Below are 11743 nucleotides of genomic sequence, written 5' to 3'. Positions count from 1 at the left end.
CTAATCATTTAATTAGAAACCTTAAGCAAAAGCATAACAGAGATTCTACAAGATCGAACCTCAACATTAAGCACATGGAAGTCACTTAACAAACAACCCATCACATGGGGGTATATATACATATTAAAAACCAAAAGTACGTTTTGTTATTTTAGGTGTTATGATATGAATTATGATTAATAAATAACTAGTGTGCTAATACAATTATACAAAGAACTTGGACAAGGGGACACATAAACATCAATCCTTCTGTTTGTCAACGTATTTTGGTAATGTCATTTTCAGAATCAAACATTATGACAAAATTACATTTAGGTATCTTTGTTAAAAGCATCAAAATTTAACAATTTACAAAGAAATTTATATGTTTAGGTTAAAAGAAACACTAATTAGTATGTAACATATCAACCTCATGGCGAGAGCATTCACTTCACATCCTTTTTTTTAAATTGAGTTTTTTAATACATAGAGTGGTTTAGGATGTTGCGAGTAGAGAAGAGAGAAACTGTTACTGTTCACTATATGTAATAAGTAATTGTTTAACCATAATAATTTTTTTTAATATTTTTTGAAATAGTTGTGAGTGGAGTAGAGAGGAAAATATAATTATAAATGTATAAAAAATATTATTTAATTGACAAAAAAAATATAGTAATTTTTAGTGTATTTAAGTTTGGAGATTGGGAAAGAGATGAAAATGCTTTAAATCCAAAATTACACAAAAAAGTACTACATTTTATCTCTCTTAATCTTAATTAAATAATATTTTTATACCTTTATAATTGTTTTCCTCATTATTTCACTCACAACCAATTTAAAAAAATATTAAAAAATTATAAAGAATGAACAAGACTATATATATATATATATATATATATATATAGAAAACTCACTACATTTTCTTCCATCTCCACTCACAAAATCTAAACAACTTCCTAAATTAGACTATGTGTTGTCGTTGAGCTCAACTCTGGATTCATCCTCTAATATTATTTCACTTGACGCTGCTAAAGCAACTTGAGTCTGTTGTGGTTCAGTTGAGCGGGGGCTTCAATGAGATTCTTTTAATTTACTTTTATGTACTATTTTTTATTATAAAAAAACAACCCAAACTTATATAAATTATAAATTATATAAAAATAAGCCAAATTTTATACTAGTTTATAAAACAACAGCCTCAAGCAAATACAAGCAATACAAATAATAAACAAAATATATGAAAAAATAAGTCATTCTCATTTCCTATACAAATATCCTTATCTATTTGTTCCTAACTACATCTATATTAAAAAATAAGTTTAATTAAAAGCAACTCATATCTTTTAGCATATGGAATATTGGTATTTTATTATGTTCCAATATGTATATTTATTTGAAGAATTATATAAAGATATGTAGTGTTTCATTTTTTTGTTCTTAGTAAATCTCGCAGCCACTGTTACAATTAAAAGTTTTTTGTTTATGACTTTATGCCTGCATGGAAATATGAAATATCTTATTTCTTAACGACCGATCATTTTTGGGCTTGGTTAGGCCCATACTGTTCTATTTTATTATGGATTGAAACACCATTCATTGAGACCGGCCAGACCGTTTCGACCTAGCTCAACTGGGAGCTGGGCCAAGCCCAACTACCAAGCCCGCAAGGCCTTTGTTAATTAGCTCATTTATCTTAAGTAATAGTTATTTCGTTCATTTTTCACTACTACTAGTTTTTCAAATTTGTATATTTTGAAACCTACTAAATCTTCCGCATCAAAGCAAGCCGGATGATTTTTTTCGCAGTTTAGTTTTGGCATTTAGACGATTCAGTCGAGCGTTAAACTTGAAACCACAAGTAACCTTTACTTTTTTATAATTTCCTGACTTTAATACGTATTTACATATATATACTATAATCTCCTTATCTTTAAATCATTAACGCAACCCGGCCGGTTTGGTTTGTGTTCCTTAAAAACATAGTTAGCAGTTTGGCCCAAAACTTTTGTCAAAACCGAAACGTTAGCACTCTTGTTTAAAACTTTCATTGTACATTAGAATTGTCGAATATTAATATTTATTCAAGCTAGTAGAACCAAAACAAACCCGCATTTTAAGAAAAACAAGAAATCCACATTTAAAAACCAAAACCAACTTAAAGTCCATAACAAAATTTTACTTCAACAAAACAAGATAAAAAACAATGACAATGGTTTCAATAATAATGATCTCACTTGCAGAGCTGCTCGACTGCAGCCACGATCTGAGGAGGCTGAACCACGGTCCATTCTTCAAGCGTCCCTGCATACGGTGTAGGCACGTCTTGTGAAGATAAACACACAATCGGTGCATCCAAATAATCTTGAAAGTTCTCATTAATCGCTGCGGTCAAACTAGCCCCGATTCCACCCGTACGCATACACTCCTCAACAATAAGCACACGGTGAGTCTTTTTCACCGAGTTCCCGATCATATGCAAGTCAAACGGTTTCAAAGACCGAATGTCAATTACCTCCGGGTCATACCCTTTGTTGACCAAAGTCTTGGCAGCCTGCATTACATGATATCGCATCCTCGAGTACGTTAAAATTGTCACGTGTTGACCCGGTCGGACCATCTCAGCTTCTTCGAGATTTAGCACGTATTCTTCATCGGGAATCGTTTCTTTTAGATTATAAAGTAAAACATGCTCGAAAAGGATCACGGGGTTATCACTACGAATAGCAGCTTTCATTAACCCCTTCGCGTTATAAGGAGTCGAGCACGCTACCATTTGGATACCGGGAATGGACTGAAAATAAGATTCCAACCGTTGAGAGTGTTCGGCACCGAGCTGACGCCCGACTCCGCCAGGTCCCCGAATGACAACCGGGATTTTGAACTGACCGCCCGACGTGTAGTGGAGCATACCGCAGTTATTGGAGATTTGATTAAAAGCGAGAAGAAGAAAGCCCATGTTCATTCCTTCAATAATGGGCCTCAGGCCCGTCATGGCGGCCCCGATTCCCATTCCGGTAAAGGCGTTTTCAGCGATCGGGGTGTCTAGAACTCGTAGATCCCCGTATTTTGGGGCGAGGCCTTTGGTTACCTTGTAGGACCCGCCGTAGTGGCCCACGTCTTCGCCCATAACGCATACGCGTGCGTCTCGGTCCATTTCTTCTTCGAGTCCTTCTCTTAAAGCGTCAAAGAGTAATATCTCGTGCCTGCAGATTGAAAATTATGATTTTGTGTGAAAATGGTATTTGAACATGTGATCATTTCATAGTTTTTGTATTCCTATAAATCTAGGAGGCATAATAACAATCGAACCCAATCCGCAGAGCTCTAACCGAAAAACCCAACCCGAAAGAATGTATAACCCGAACCCGAGTGCAAATTGAGGATCCGTTTTTGGGTTGATCTTCCAGAATCTGGTTCACCAGAATAACCCGAACACCCTAAACAAAGACTTCCGATTTCTACTAGGGTAATACGTTATATGAGTCAGTAGCAGCTTAAACTCTTCAAGGTGATATTGCGGTATTTTAAAAGTTAAACTTCGTGATCAACTCTTTCAATATCCAAGTTCTATTCAATCAATTCATCTAAGTTCGGTTCAATACAAACCTTTCGTTTGATTCAAGTCTTTAACCCTTAAAGGTACTTGGTTTTAAAATGTTGAGTAACACAGATAGTTTAGATTCTGAATTTGGTTAATCATAATGATCATGTCAATAACACATTCACGGTTAATAGTATAGTCCTGTTATGATGATATGATCATGCCTAAGGCTGTATTAACAAGATTATAAGCAGATTCACAAGATCACATTACATAACCGAACTCGATTAACATAAACAGTGTTATTATAAACCGTGAAACCCATACAAGCATATCATATCATATTTGGTTGGTTCGGGAGTAAAATAACCCAAAATCTGCAAAAACTACCCGAATGACACTCGTAGATCAATCAAAGTAACGAGTAAACTATACAAACTCATACATACATACCCGGATTTAGATGCAGTAGATGCAGCTGAATTACCAGGCTTTGTCTGCAACATATGAACAATTCAAAAGTCCATTACATAATACACACATACATACACACATATAAGTGGGGTGAGGTTACTGTACAATAATTTATTAACGTACAATAGGTATGCGAGACGCTCAAAGGCAAAAATACTAAAATGCTCAGACAAAAACCTAAAACGCTTAAAAATTGATCGATTAACGATCCAAAACTGTTTATTTCAGTGAACCAATGACTAATTGGATATGTATTGATGATTTCGAGATCTTGTGATGTGATTTCGTGGATCGATAAGTATTCTTGTCCCTAATGTACGTTAAGCAATTATTCTATTCTATCTTTTCTCCATATAAGTATCTATAATATATATATATATATATATATATATATATAGATAGAAACTACTTACTGCAACAGCATTTGTAACCAAATGATGGGTTCTACTTCCAATTGGTTTCAACCCAGTGGTGATCTTAGCACCATCAGATCTAACCACAAGAAAACCCGATTTCCTACCTGAAATGCAGTTAACAAATAATAATAATAATAATAATAATAATATACAAATCAGTAATTACAACAATGCCATTAACCTAAATTAATTAAACAAATAGTACCTGAAAGGGATCGGCGGTCGAAGTTGTTGTTGGTGTCAAAGGAAGTGGCAGCTCCGATTCTTTGAATAATCAAAGAAGCCATTTTGTTTTGTTGAAATGAAAGGAAAGTAATGAGTTGGAATGGAACAGGTAATGTGATTTATATATATAATTATATAAATTGGTAGAGCGATGATTTGTAAGTAAGTGGGAATGGAATAATAATAATAATAATAATAATAATAATAATAATTAGGGCGGAGAAGAAGAGGAAGGAAGAGTTGTGTTAAGTCGATTTGATTTGAGGAAGAGTTTAGTTAGGGGTGGTGTTTGCAAAGTGGTTTGGACTTTGAGTGTACCGCCTCTTCACTAGGGTGTCTTTGTGTTTGTGTTTGGTTCTAATATTTTGGAATTAATACTTTTTTTCTACTGGTTTGCATTTTAGTTTTAACGATAAATTCTCCTTAAAAGGATAAACTAACAAGTGAGGTTATACCAAGAATTTTAATTCTAAAAGTTGTCTTAATGTTTGAGCTCAAGGAACGAAACCGTGAAAACAATTTGTATAATGTTTTTCAGAGAGTGTCGAGGATGGATTCGATTGGTTTTGGGATTATAACCTAAAGAACTATAATCCCATATGTTATAGTTCAACGGGTCGTGCACAGTAGTAACTTATCGACGCCAAAAAACTATAACTTTGTTTTTAGTAGGATCGGGTGTGTCATTCAAAAGGGGTGGTGGTGGTGCAACTTGTTGACCGCTTACCCACCTCTATATTGTAATTTGATCATTTCGTTCAATATATGAGTTTTTAAGTTGTACCTAAAGTTCACAACATTTTATTACCGCATGTTAGATGCCGCTCATAGTTTAATACGAGACCAACAAATGATTAGTCGATTCTGTTGGTGAATCATAATTGGTGCACTTCGTCTGACTCGCACGTCTCTATTTGATGATGTTTCCTTAAATGGGATTTACTTATCACCAACGTCCAAACGAAGTCATTTTACCTTCTTTGGAGCCCATTTAGCCTAGTCCATTCTAAAATCATTCTACAGTGGTAATTTTTTTTATTTCTTTTTTGAATGTATCCACCATGAATGATTTAGAATTGTTCTCCCTTTAGAAACTAGTTGTATTTTCCACTTAGAAGATCGCAACTCTTGATCAAGGTTGAGATTTGTTGTAATTCAATCGACTTCCTTGTGTTGCTTGGACGTTTTTCTTTTATTATGTAACATGTTTTGATATTGTCGTTTCGCTTAAGAACCCTGTCTGGCGCCTTACAAAGTTGAAGTACTCAAGTTTAAATATATTGGGGAATTGTTCTTTGAGTGAACCCAATTAAGTCCATTTGTCTTTCCATAACATAATGTTCTCTCACAACAACCTAAGTTGCCCCTCAAAAAGGTGGCTATGTGAGGCTTATGGTCGCTAGAGGTGACTCTAGTTTTCCCTAATTCTGATATTACAATTTCTCATAGAGGTATCGAGCCAAATGTGAATATTGTAACGTAATAAATTTATTGCCTGAACCCAAAATAGATTTTAAATCGCTTTAAATTTCTGACGTCATTTAGTCAGTAGTGCCACATTGGTCGCTTTTATGTTTCTCATCTCATGCTCATCCATTTCTTTAGTCGTCACTATTCTTTCCTATGAAACCCAACAGACTTTTTTTCTTTGAGCTAATTTTTTTCGTTAAAATTTTTTTACATGACTCAAACACACAATCTTTTAAATTAGTATCTTACTAGTCTTGTTAGGACAAACCATTATACTATTATTGTAATTAACTCGAAGTGGAATGATCACGTGTAAAAAATACTTGTTACATTATCTAGAGCACCATTTTATTTATTTGTTTGTTTTAATTTCTATTTTCAAACTTATAATTAAGATCTTTCAATTAAAAAAATTGTTTTTATTAAAACACACCCATCCATGACTTATTAGTCTCGTACTAAGGTGTCCGTTATCATAAATGTAAGGTTCTTAGTTCAAATCATTGTAATTACAAGGTAAAGATGGAATTTTGTTGTTAAAAAAATAAACGTACCTTAATTTTATAAGGTTCTGAGTTCAAATAAACCGCCACTTCACTAGATGTTTGGTTCTAAGATTTTGGAATTGGAATTCAATTCTTTAATACTTTTTATTGTAGTGGTTTACACTTTACTATTTTAGTTTTTACGATAAATTTTTGTTAGAAGGATAAGCTAAGCAAGAATTGTTCCAATTCTAAAAGATTGTCTTATGTTTGAGCTAAAGGAACGAACCCATGAAAACGGTTTGTAGGATGTTTTTTTACAGTGTGTTTAGTTTGAGGGTGTCGAAGATAGATTTAATCGATTTAGGATAGTTTATAATATTTCATTACCGCCTGTTAGATGTCACTCGTCGTTTGGCACGAGACCAACAAATGATAAGTTGATTCTATTTGTGAATCACAATTTGTGTAGTCCGTCTAACTTGCACGCCTATATCTGATAGTGTTTCTGTAAATGAGATTTATTCATCATCGACATCCAAACGAAGTTATTCACTCCTTTGAAGCTCATTTAGCATAATCCATCTTAAAATCATTCTACGGTGGCAATTTTTTTCATTTATTTTTTAAATGTACCCGCCATGAATGATCTAGAACTATTCTCCCTTTGGAACTAGTTGTATCTTCCACCTAGAAGATCACGGCTCTTGATCCAAGGTTGAGAGTCCTTGTAATTCAATCAACTCCTTTGTGTTGCTCGGATGTTTTTCTTTTTTATTTTTTTTTTCATGTAACATGTCTTGAAACGTTGTTTTGCTTAAGCAACCTATATGAGACCTTACAACGTTAAAGTACTCAGGTTTAAATATATTGAAGAATTGTCCCTTGAGAGAAACCAATTTGGCAATTAGTCTAATCGCCATGCCATAATAGAATATTATACCTCAACCTAATTTGCCCCTCAAAAAACGTGGGTACGTGAGGCGAATGGTTGCTAGAGGCAACTCTATGTTAGTGTAATCTTGCGTAAGTACGAGGACCTAGTTGTCGCATTTACAAACCTAGGGGTTATTGAGTTAGTTTTCCTCGTAACAAGTAATTGTATGGTTATAAATAGGGGTTATTTGTAATCAAGTAATAACAACAAATTATTAATCAATACAATAAAGGTTTAGACTTGAATCTTATTGTCTTCAATTGGTATCAAGAGCTACGGTTAGGGTTCTTTACCGGCGGCAAGGATTACCGATCAAGAAGTTCCGGTGGCGCAAGGCATCTCCGATCGAAGGTGAGTCCGGCGAGGAAGGCAATCACGTCTGGTTGCAAGACCTCTGCGACGGGTTCTAAGATCGATCGAAGATCAAGAGCGGCAACCAGTTTGAAAGATACGGTATTCATCTATTTTCCGGCCAGGTTTGCGGCTAGTCGCCGGTGAACAAAGAACACAGAATAGGCGGCGTGTTTCAAGAAAACTGATTAGTTCTTGAACGTAAACAAGGACGCGTAGGTTTCAAGAACCTTATTTCGATCTTGAACAAGGCAACTTTTGTTTGTCGGCGGAAAGCAACGTAGGGAAGTTTTGCTTTCAATCTGTGTTTCTTTTATTTTGGTCACAAAAACTACAAAAGTCAATCAGTTTGTTGTTTTGTGGACAAGATTTAATACAAAGTTACAAAAAGACAAAAGTCAAAAGATCTTGAATATTTTGTGTACGAGAGTTTGAAGAATAGCAAAACACAATTTATTTTGCTTTGTCTTTGAAGTCCCAGCTTATTCGTTATTAAGATGGGTGATCAACCAAATAATCAGGTCGGCGGGTCAAGCAATCAAGCCGGTTTTCCCAAAGAACCGAGTTCTCTCTCGATTCAGTTTCCGATTCTTACGTCCACTAATTAAACGATTTAGACGGTAAAAATCAAGGCCATCTTCAAGGTTCAAGGATTGTTGGAGGCTATCGAACCAAGAACGGGAACGGTGGTTGACTCGAAGATAGACGGATTGGCGATTGTGTATCTCTATCAAGCCATGCCGGAGGCTTTGGTGATGCAAGTGGCTCACCTTTCCACCGCTAAAGAGATATGGGATGCACTTAAGACTCGTTTCGTTGGGGTTGGTAGGGTTCGAGAAGCACGGATCGAGTCTCTTCAACATGAGTTCGATGTACTCAAGATGAAAGAAACGGACACGATTGATGACTACTCGACCAAGATACCCCAAATAGCTTCCAAAGCAAGTAGTCTTGGAGAACCGTTTGAAGAAAAGACCCTTGTGAGAAAGCTTTTGAAGTCCGTTCCGAGAAAGAGGTATATAGCGATTGTTGCTACTATTGAATAGTTTGCTGATATAAAGACCATGACGTTCCATGAAGCCGTTGGACGCCTAAAAGCGTTCGAGGAACGATCTGGAGATGAAGACAAACCCGTGTCCGGTAAGCAAGAACAACTCCTGTATACATATGAAGAATGGAAAGCTAAAAGCAATCAAGAAAGGCGTCATGGGAAAGGCAAGATGGGAACCGAATCAAGTCAAAAGAACAAGGGAAAAAGTAAGGTTGTGGATCGGGAAAAGAAAGAACCCCGAGTTAAGAAGAATCGGTCAAAGATTAAATGTTATCGGTGTGATGAACTAGGGCACTTTGCCACGTCATGTCCTAACCGAAACATGGAGAAGAACGATCAAAGTAACCTCGCTCAAGATGGCGGACCGGCTCTAAACATGATGACGGTAGCTCGGAGTAAGGAAGATGTCGTTTTTCTAAAAGAAGACCGGGTTGATCCGAAGCAATATGCTTCAACCCCATGTGATAAAAACACGTGGATTCTTGATAACGGGGCGAGTAACCATATGACGGGAAATCCGGAATGGTTTTCCAACATCGATCGTAACAAGACCGGTAAAGTAAGTTTCGGTGATGGTTCGTGTGTCGAAATCGAAGGTCGGGGCATGATAGTAGTAGAAGGTCAAAGGGGAGAACAACGAGCCTTGAGTGACGTTTATTTTATTCCATCTCTCAAAAATAATATTTTAAGTCTCGGGCAATTAGACGAAGGAGGATGCAAGATCGGGATCCAAGACGGTATCTTATGGATATTCGAACAAGATGGAAGGCTTCTAATCAAGGTACCGCGTTCCTTCAACCGGGTTTATAAAATTAATTTAAAGGTTGTTTCTCCGGTTTGCTTACAAGTCAATTTGCATAATGTTGCATGGATATGGCATGCTCGATTGAGGCATTTGAATTTCGATGCCCTTCGGGGTCTCTCGAAACTCGCGGATGGAGTGCTAAGAATCGAACACCCGATGCAAATTTGTGATGCATGTATATTAGGCAAACATACAAGATCGGATATCCCGAAAGAATCTAATTATCGTGCAAAGGTACCGCTCGAGCTCGTTTATGCAGATGTTTGTGGCGCGATTACTCCCAAGACACATGGTGGAAACTGGTACTTTCTGCTGATTTTTGACGATTACACCCGCTATATGTGGGTTTTCACGATAAAGACGAAAGACCAAGTTGCGGGCTTACTCATAGATTTCGTGAAAATGGTGGAAAACGAAACGGACAAGAAACTCAAAACCATACGAACCGACAACGGGGGTGAGTTTAAATCCCATGTTTTGGAAGATTACTTATCAAGTATAGGTGTGGCACATCAGTTTACGGCCCCGTACACCCCACATCAAAACGGAGTGGTTGAAAGAAGAAACCGAACCATACTTGGTACGACTCGAAGTTTGTTAACGGCGATGTCACTACCACAAGATCTATGGGGAGAAGCGGTTTATCACTTGGTTTATTTACTAAACCGGTCACCAACAAAATCGTTGGGGGATTCGACTCCGTACGAGCGTTTTAAAGGAAGAAAAGCGAACCTTTCACACGTTAAAGTTTTCGGATTCACAGGGTATGTAAAAGTCCTTTGTACCGGTCAAAAGAAATTGAACGACCGAAGCATTGTGATGATTCACTTAGGTACTCAACCTGGAACAAAAGCCTACCGTATGTTTGATCCGATCAAAAGACGAGTACACGTTACGCGGGATGTCAAGTTTGACGAGTGTAAAAGGTACGCGTGGGCTGATCTTGACAAACAAGAGGGCGAAAAGGGTTCTGAATGGACCGAGTTTATTGTTAGGTGTGATATTGAACCCGAATCGGAGCATGTGACATCCGGGTTTGACACCGGGTCCGTAGATCGACATGATACCGGTGAGTTGGTTCGTATCAGAAACGAAAGCGAGTCATCAAGTTCAGAAGGTGGCAACTCACCTGTAAGCCCGACTAGGCTGAACACTAGCCTAGTCGAAGAACCGTTACAAGTTATTCAGCCGCGTCGAACTACTCGAAAGACGGTTTTACCCAAGAAATTTAGCGACTTTCTGGTTGAAGGTATACCGACACCCGCCGAGCAAGACTCGACAACCGACGAGGTAAATCTACTATTATTATTCGATGATAAACCGGTAAATTTTCGAGAAGCGAATAATGAAAAAAATTGGAGAAAAGCAATGGAAGTGGAGATCGAGTCGATTGAAAGAAACAAGACATGGCGGTTAGTCGAAGCACCACCCAAAGTAAAACCGATAGGTTTAAAGTGGGTCTATAAAATCAAAAGAGACGAAGCCGGGAAAATAACCAAGTACAAGGCCCGACTCGTAGCTAAGGGGTATGTTCAGAATTTTGGGATCGATTTCGAAGAGGTGTTCGCACCGGTGGCGAGAATCGAAACCGTCCGACTTTTACTCGCGTTAGCAGAAAACCGAGGTTGGGAAGTGCATCACTTGGATGTAAAATCCGCGTTTCTTCATGGTGATTTGAAAGAAGAGGTGTACGTATTTCAACCGGATGGGTTCGTTAAGAAAGGTGAAGAAAGAAAAGTGTACAAGTTGGCTAAAGCGTTATACGGTCTGCGCTAAGCTCCAATGGCATGGAATAATAAACTAGACGGATCGTTAAAGGAATTCGGATTCACTCGATGTAAACAAGAACAAGCGGTTTACAAAAGGTGTTCCGGTCAAAGGCTACTACTCGTTGGAGTTTACGTTGATGATTTGATAGTCACGGGTACAAGTGTGCAAGAAATTTCAAACTTCAAAAGACAAATGGAGTCAAGGTTCGAGATGAGTGATCTCGGTTTGTTGCATTACTA

General features: G+C 37.2%; 2 protein-coding genes across 2 annotated transcripts; one reads left to right on the top strand and one right to left on the bottom strand.

Moving 5' to 3' along the window:
• Positions 1–2090: 2090 nt before the first annotated feature.
• On the bottom strand, positions 2091–4781 carry LOC143598966 (pyruvate dehydrogenase E1 component subunit beta-3, chloroplastic-like). Its single transcript, XM_077077045.1, has 4 exons — positions 4616–4781; positions 4408–4514; positions 3974–4017; positions 2091–3182 (listed from the first exon to the last, which is right to left on the bottom strand). Exons 1-4 carry the CDS (start codon positions 4695–4697, stop codon positions 2210–2212), a joined length of 1206 nt encoding a protein of 401 aa, XP_076933160.1. The 5' UTR covers positions 4698–4781; the 3' UTR covers positions 2091–2209.
• A 3594-nt stretch (positions 4782–8375) lies between these two features.
• On the top strand, positions 8376–8924 carry LOC143598965 (uncharacterized). Its single transcript, XM_077077044.1, has 2 exons — positions 8376–8399; positions 8496–8924. The coding sequence occupies exons 1-2, from the start codon at positions 8376–8378 to the stop codon at positions 8922–8924; spliced, it is 453 nt and encodes a 150-aa protein (XP_076933159.1).
• Positions 8925–11743: the final 2819 nt, after the last annotated feature.

This window comes from Bidens hawaiensis, unplaced genomic scaffold (assembly GCF_021521415.1).
Source record: "Bidens hawaiensis isolate Kalapana, Puna unplaced genomic scaffold, B.hawaiensis_p1.1 tig00051320_1, whole genome shotgun sequence".
Classification (NCBI taxonomy): domain Eukaryota; kingdom Viridiplantae; phylum Streptophyta; class Magnoliopsida; order Asterales; family Asteraceae; genus Bidens; species Bidens hawaiensis.
Note: the sequence above shows the minus strand (reverse complement) of the source record. Positions and strands in the feature narration are given on the sequence as shown.

Bases quoted from the DNA above. Each gene is read 5' to 3' on its own strand.
- LOC143598965 (XM_077077044.1), top strand. From the start codon at position 8,376: ATGGGTGATCAACCAAATAATCAG. The intron at 8,400-8,495 runs GTCGGCGGGTCA...TAAACGATTTAG, and splicing joins GTGATCAACCAAATAATCAG to ACGGTAAAAATCAAGGCCAT.
- LOC143598966 (XM_077077045.1), bottom strand. From the start codon at position 4,697: ATGGCTTCTTTGATTATTCAAAGAATCGGAGCTGCCACTTCCTTTGAC. The intron at 4,018-4,407 runs GTAAGTAGTTTC...CATATGTTGCAG, and splicing joins TGGTTACAAATGCTGTTGCA to ACAAAGCCTGGTAATTCAGC. The intron at 3,183-3,973 runs GTATGTATGTAT...TTCAATCTGCAG, and splicing joins TCTACTGCATCTAAATCCGG to GCACGAGATATTACTCTTTG.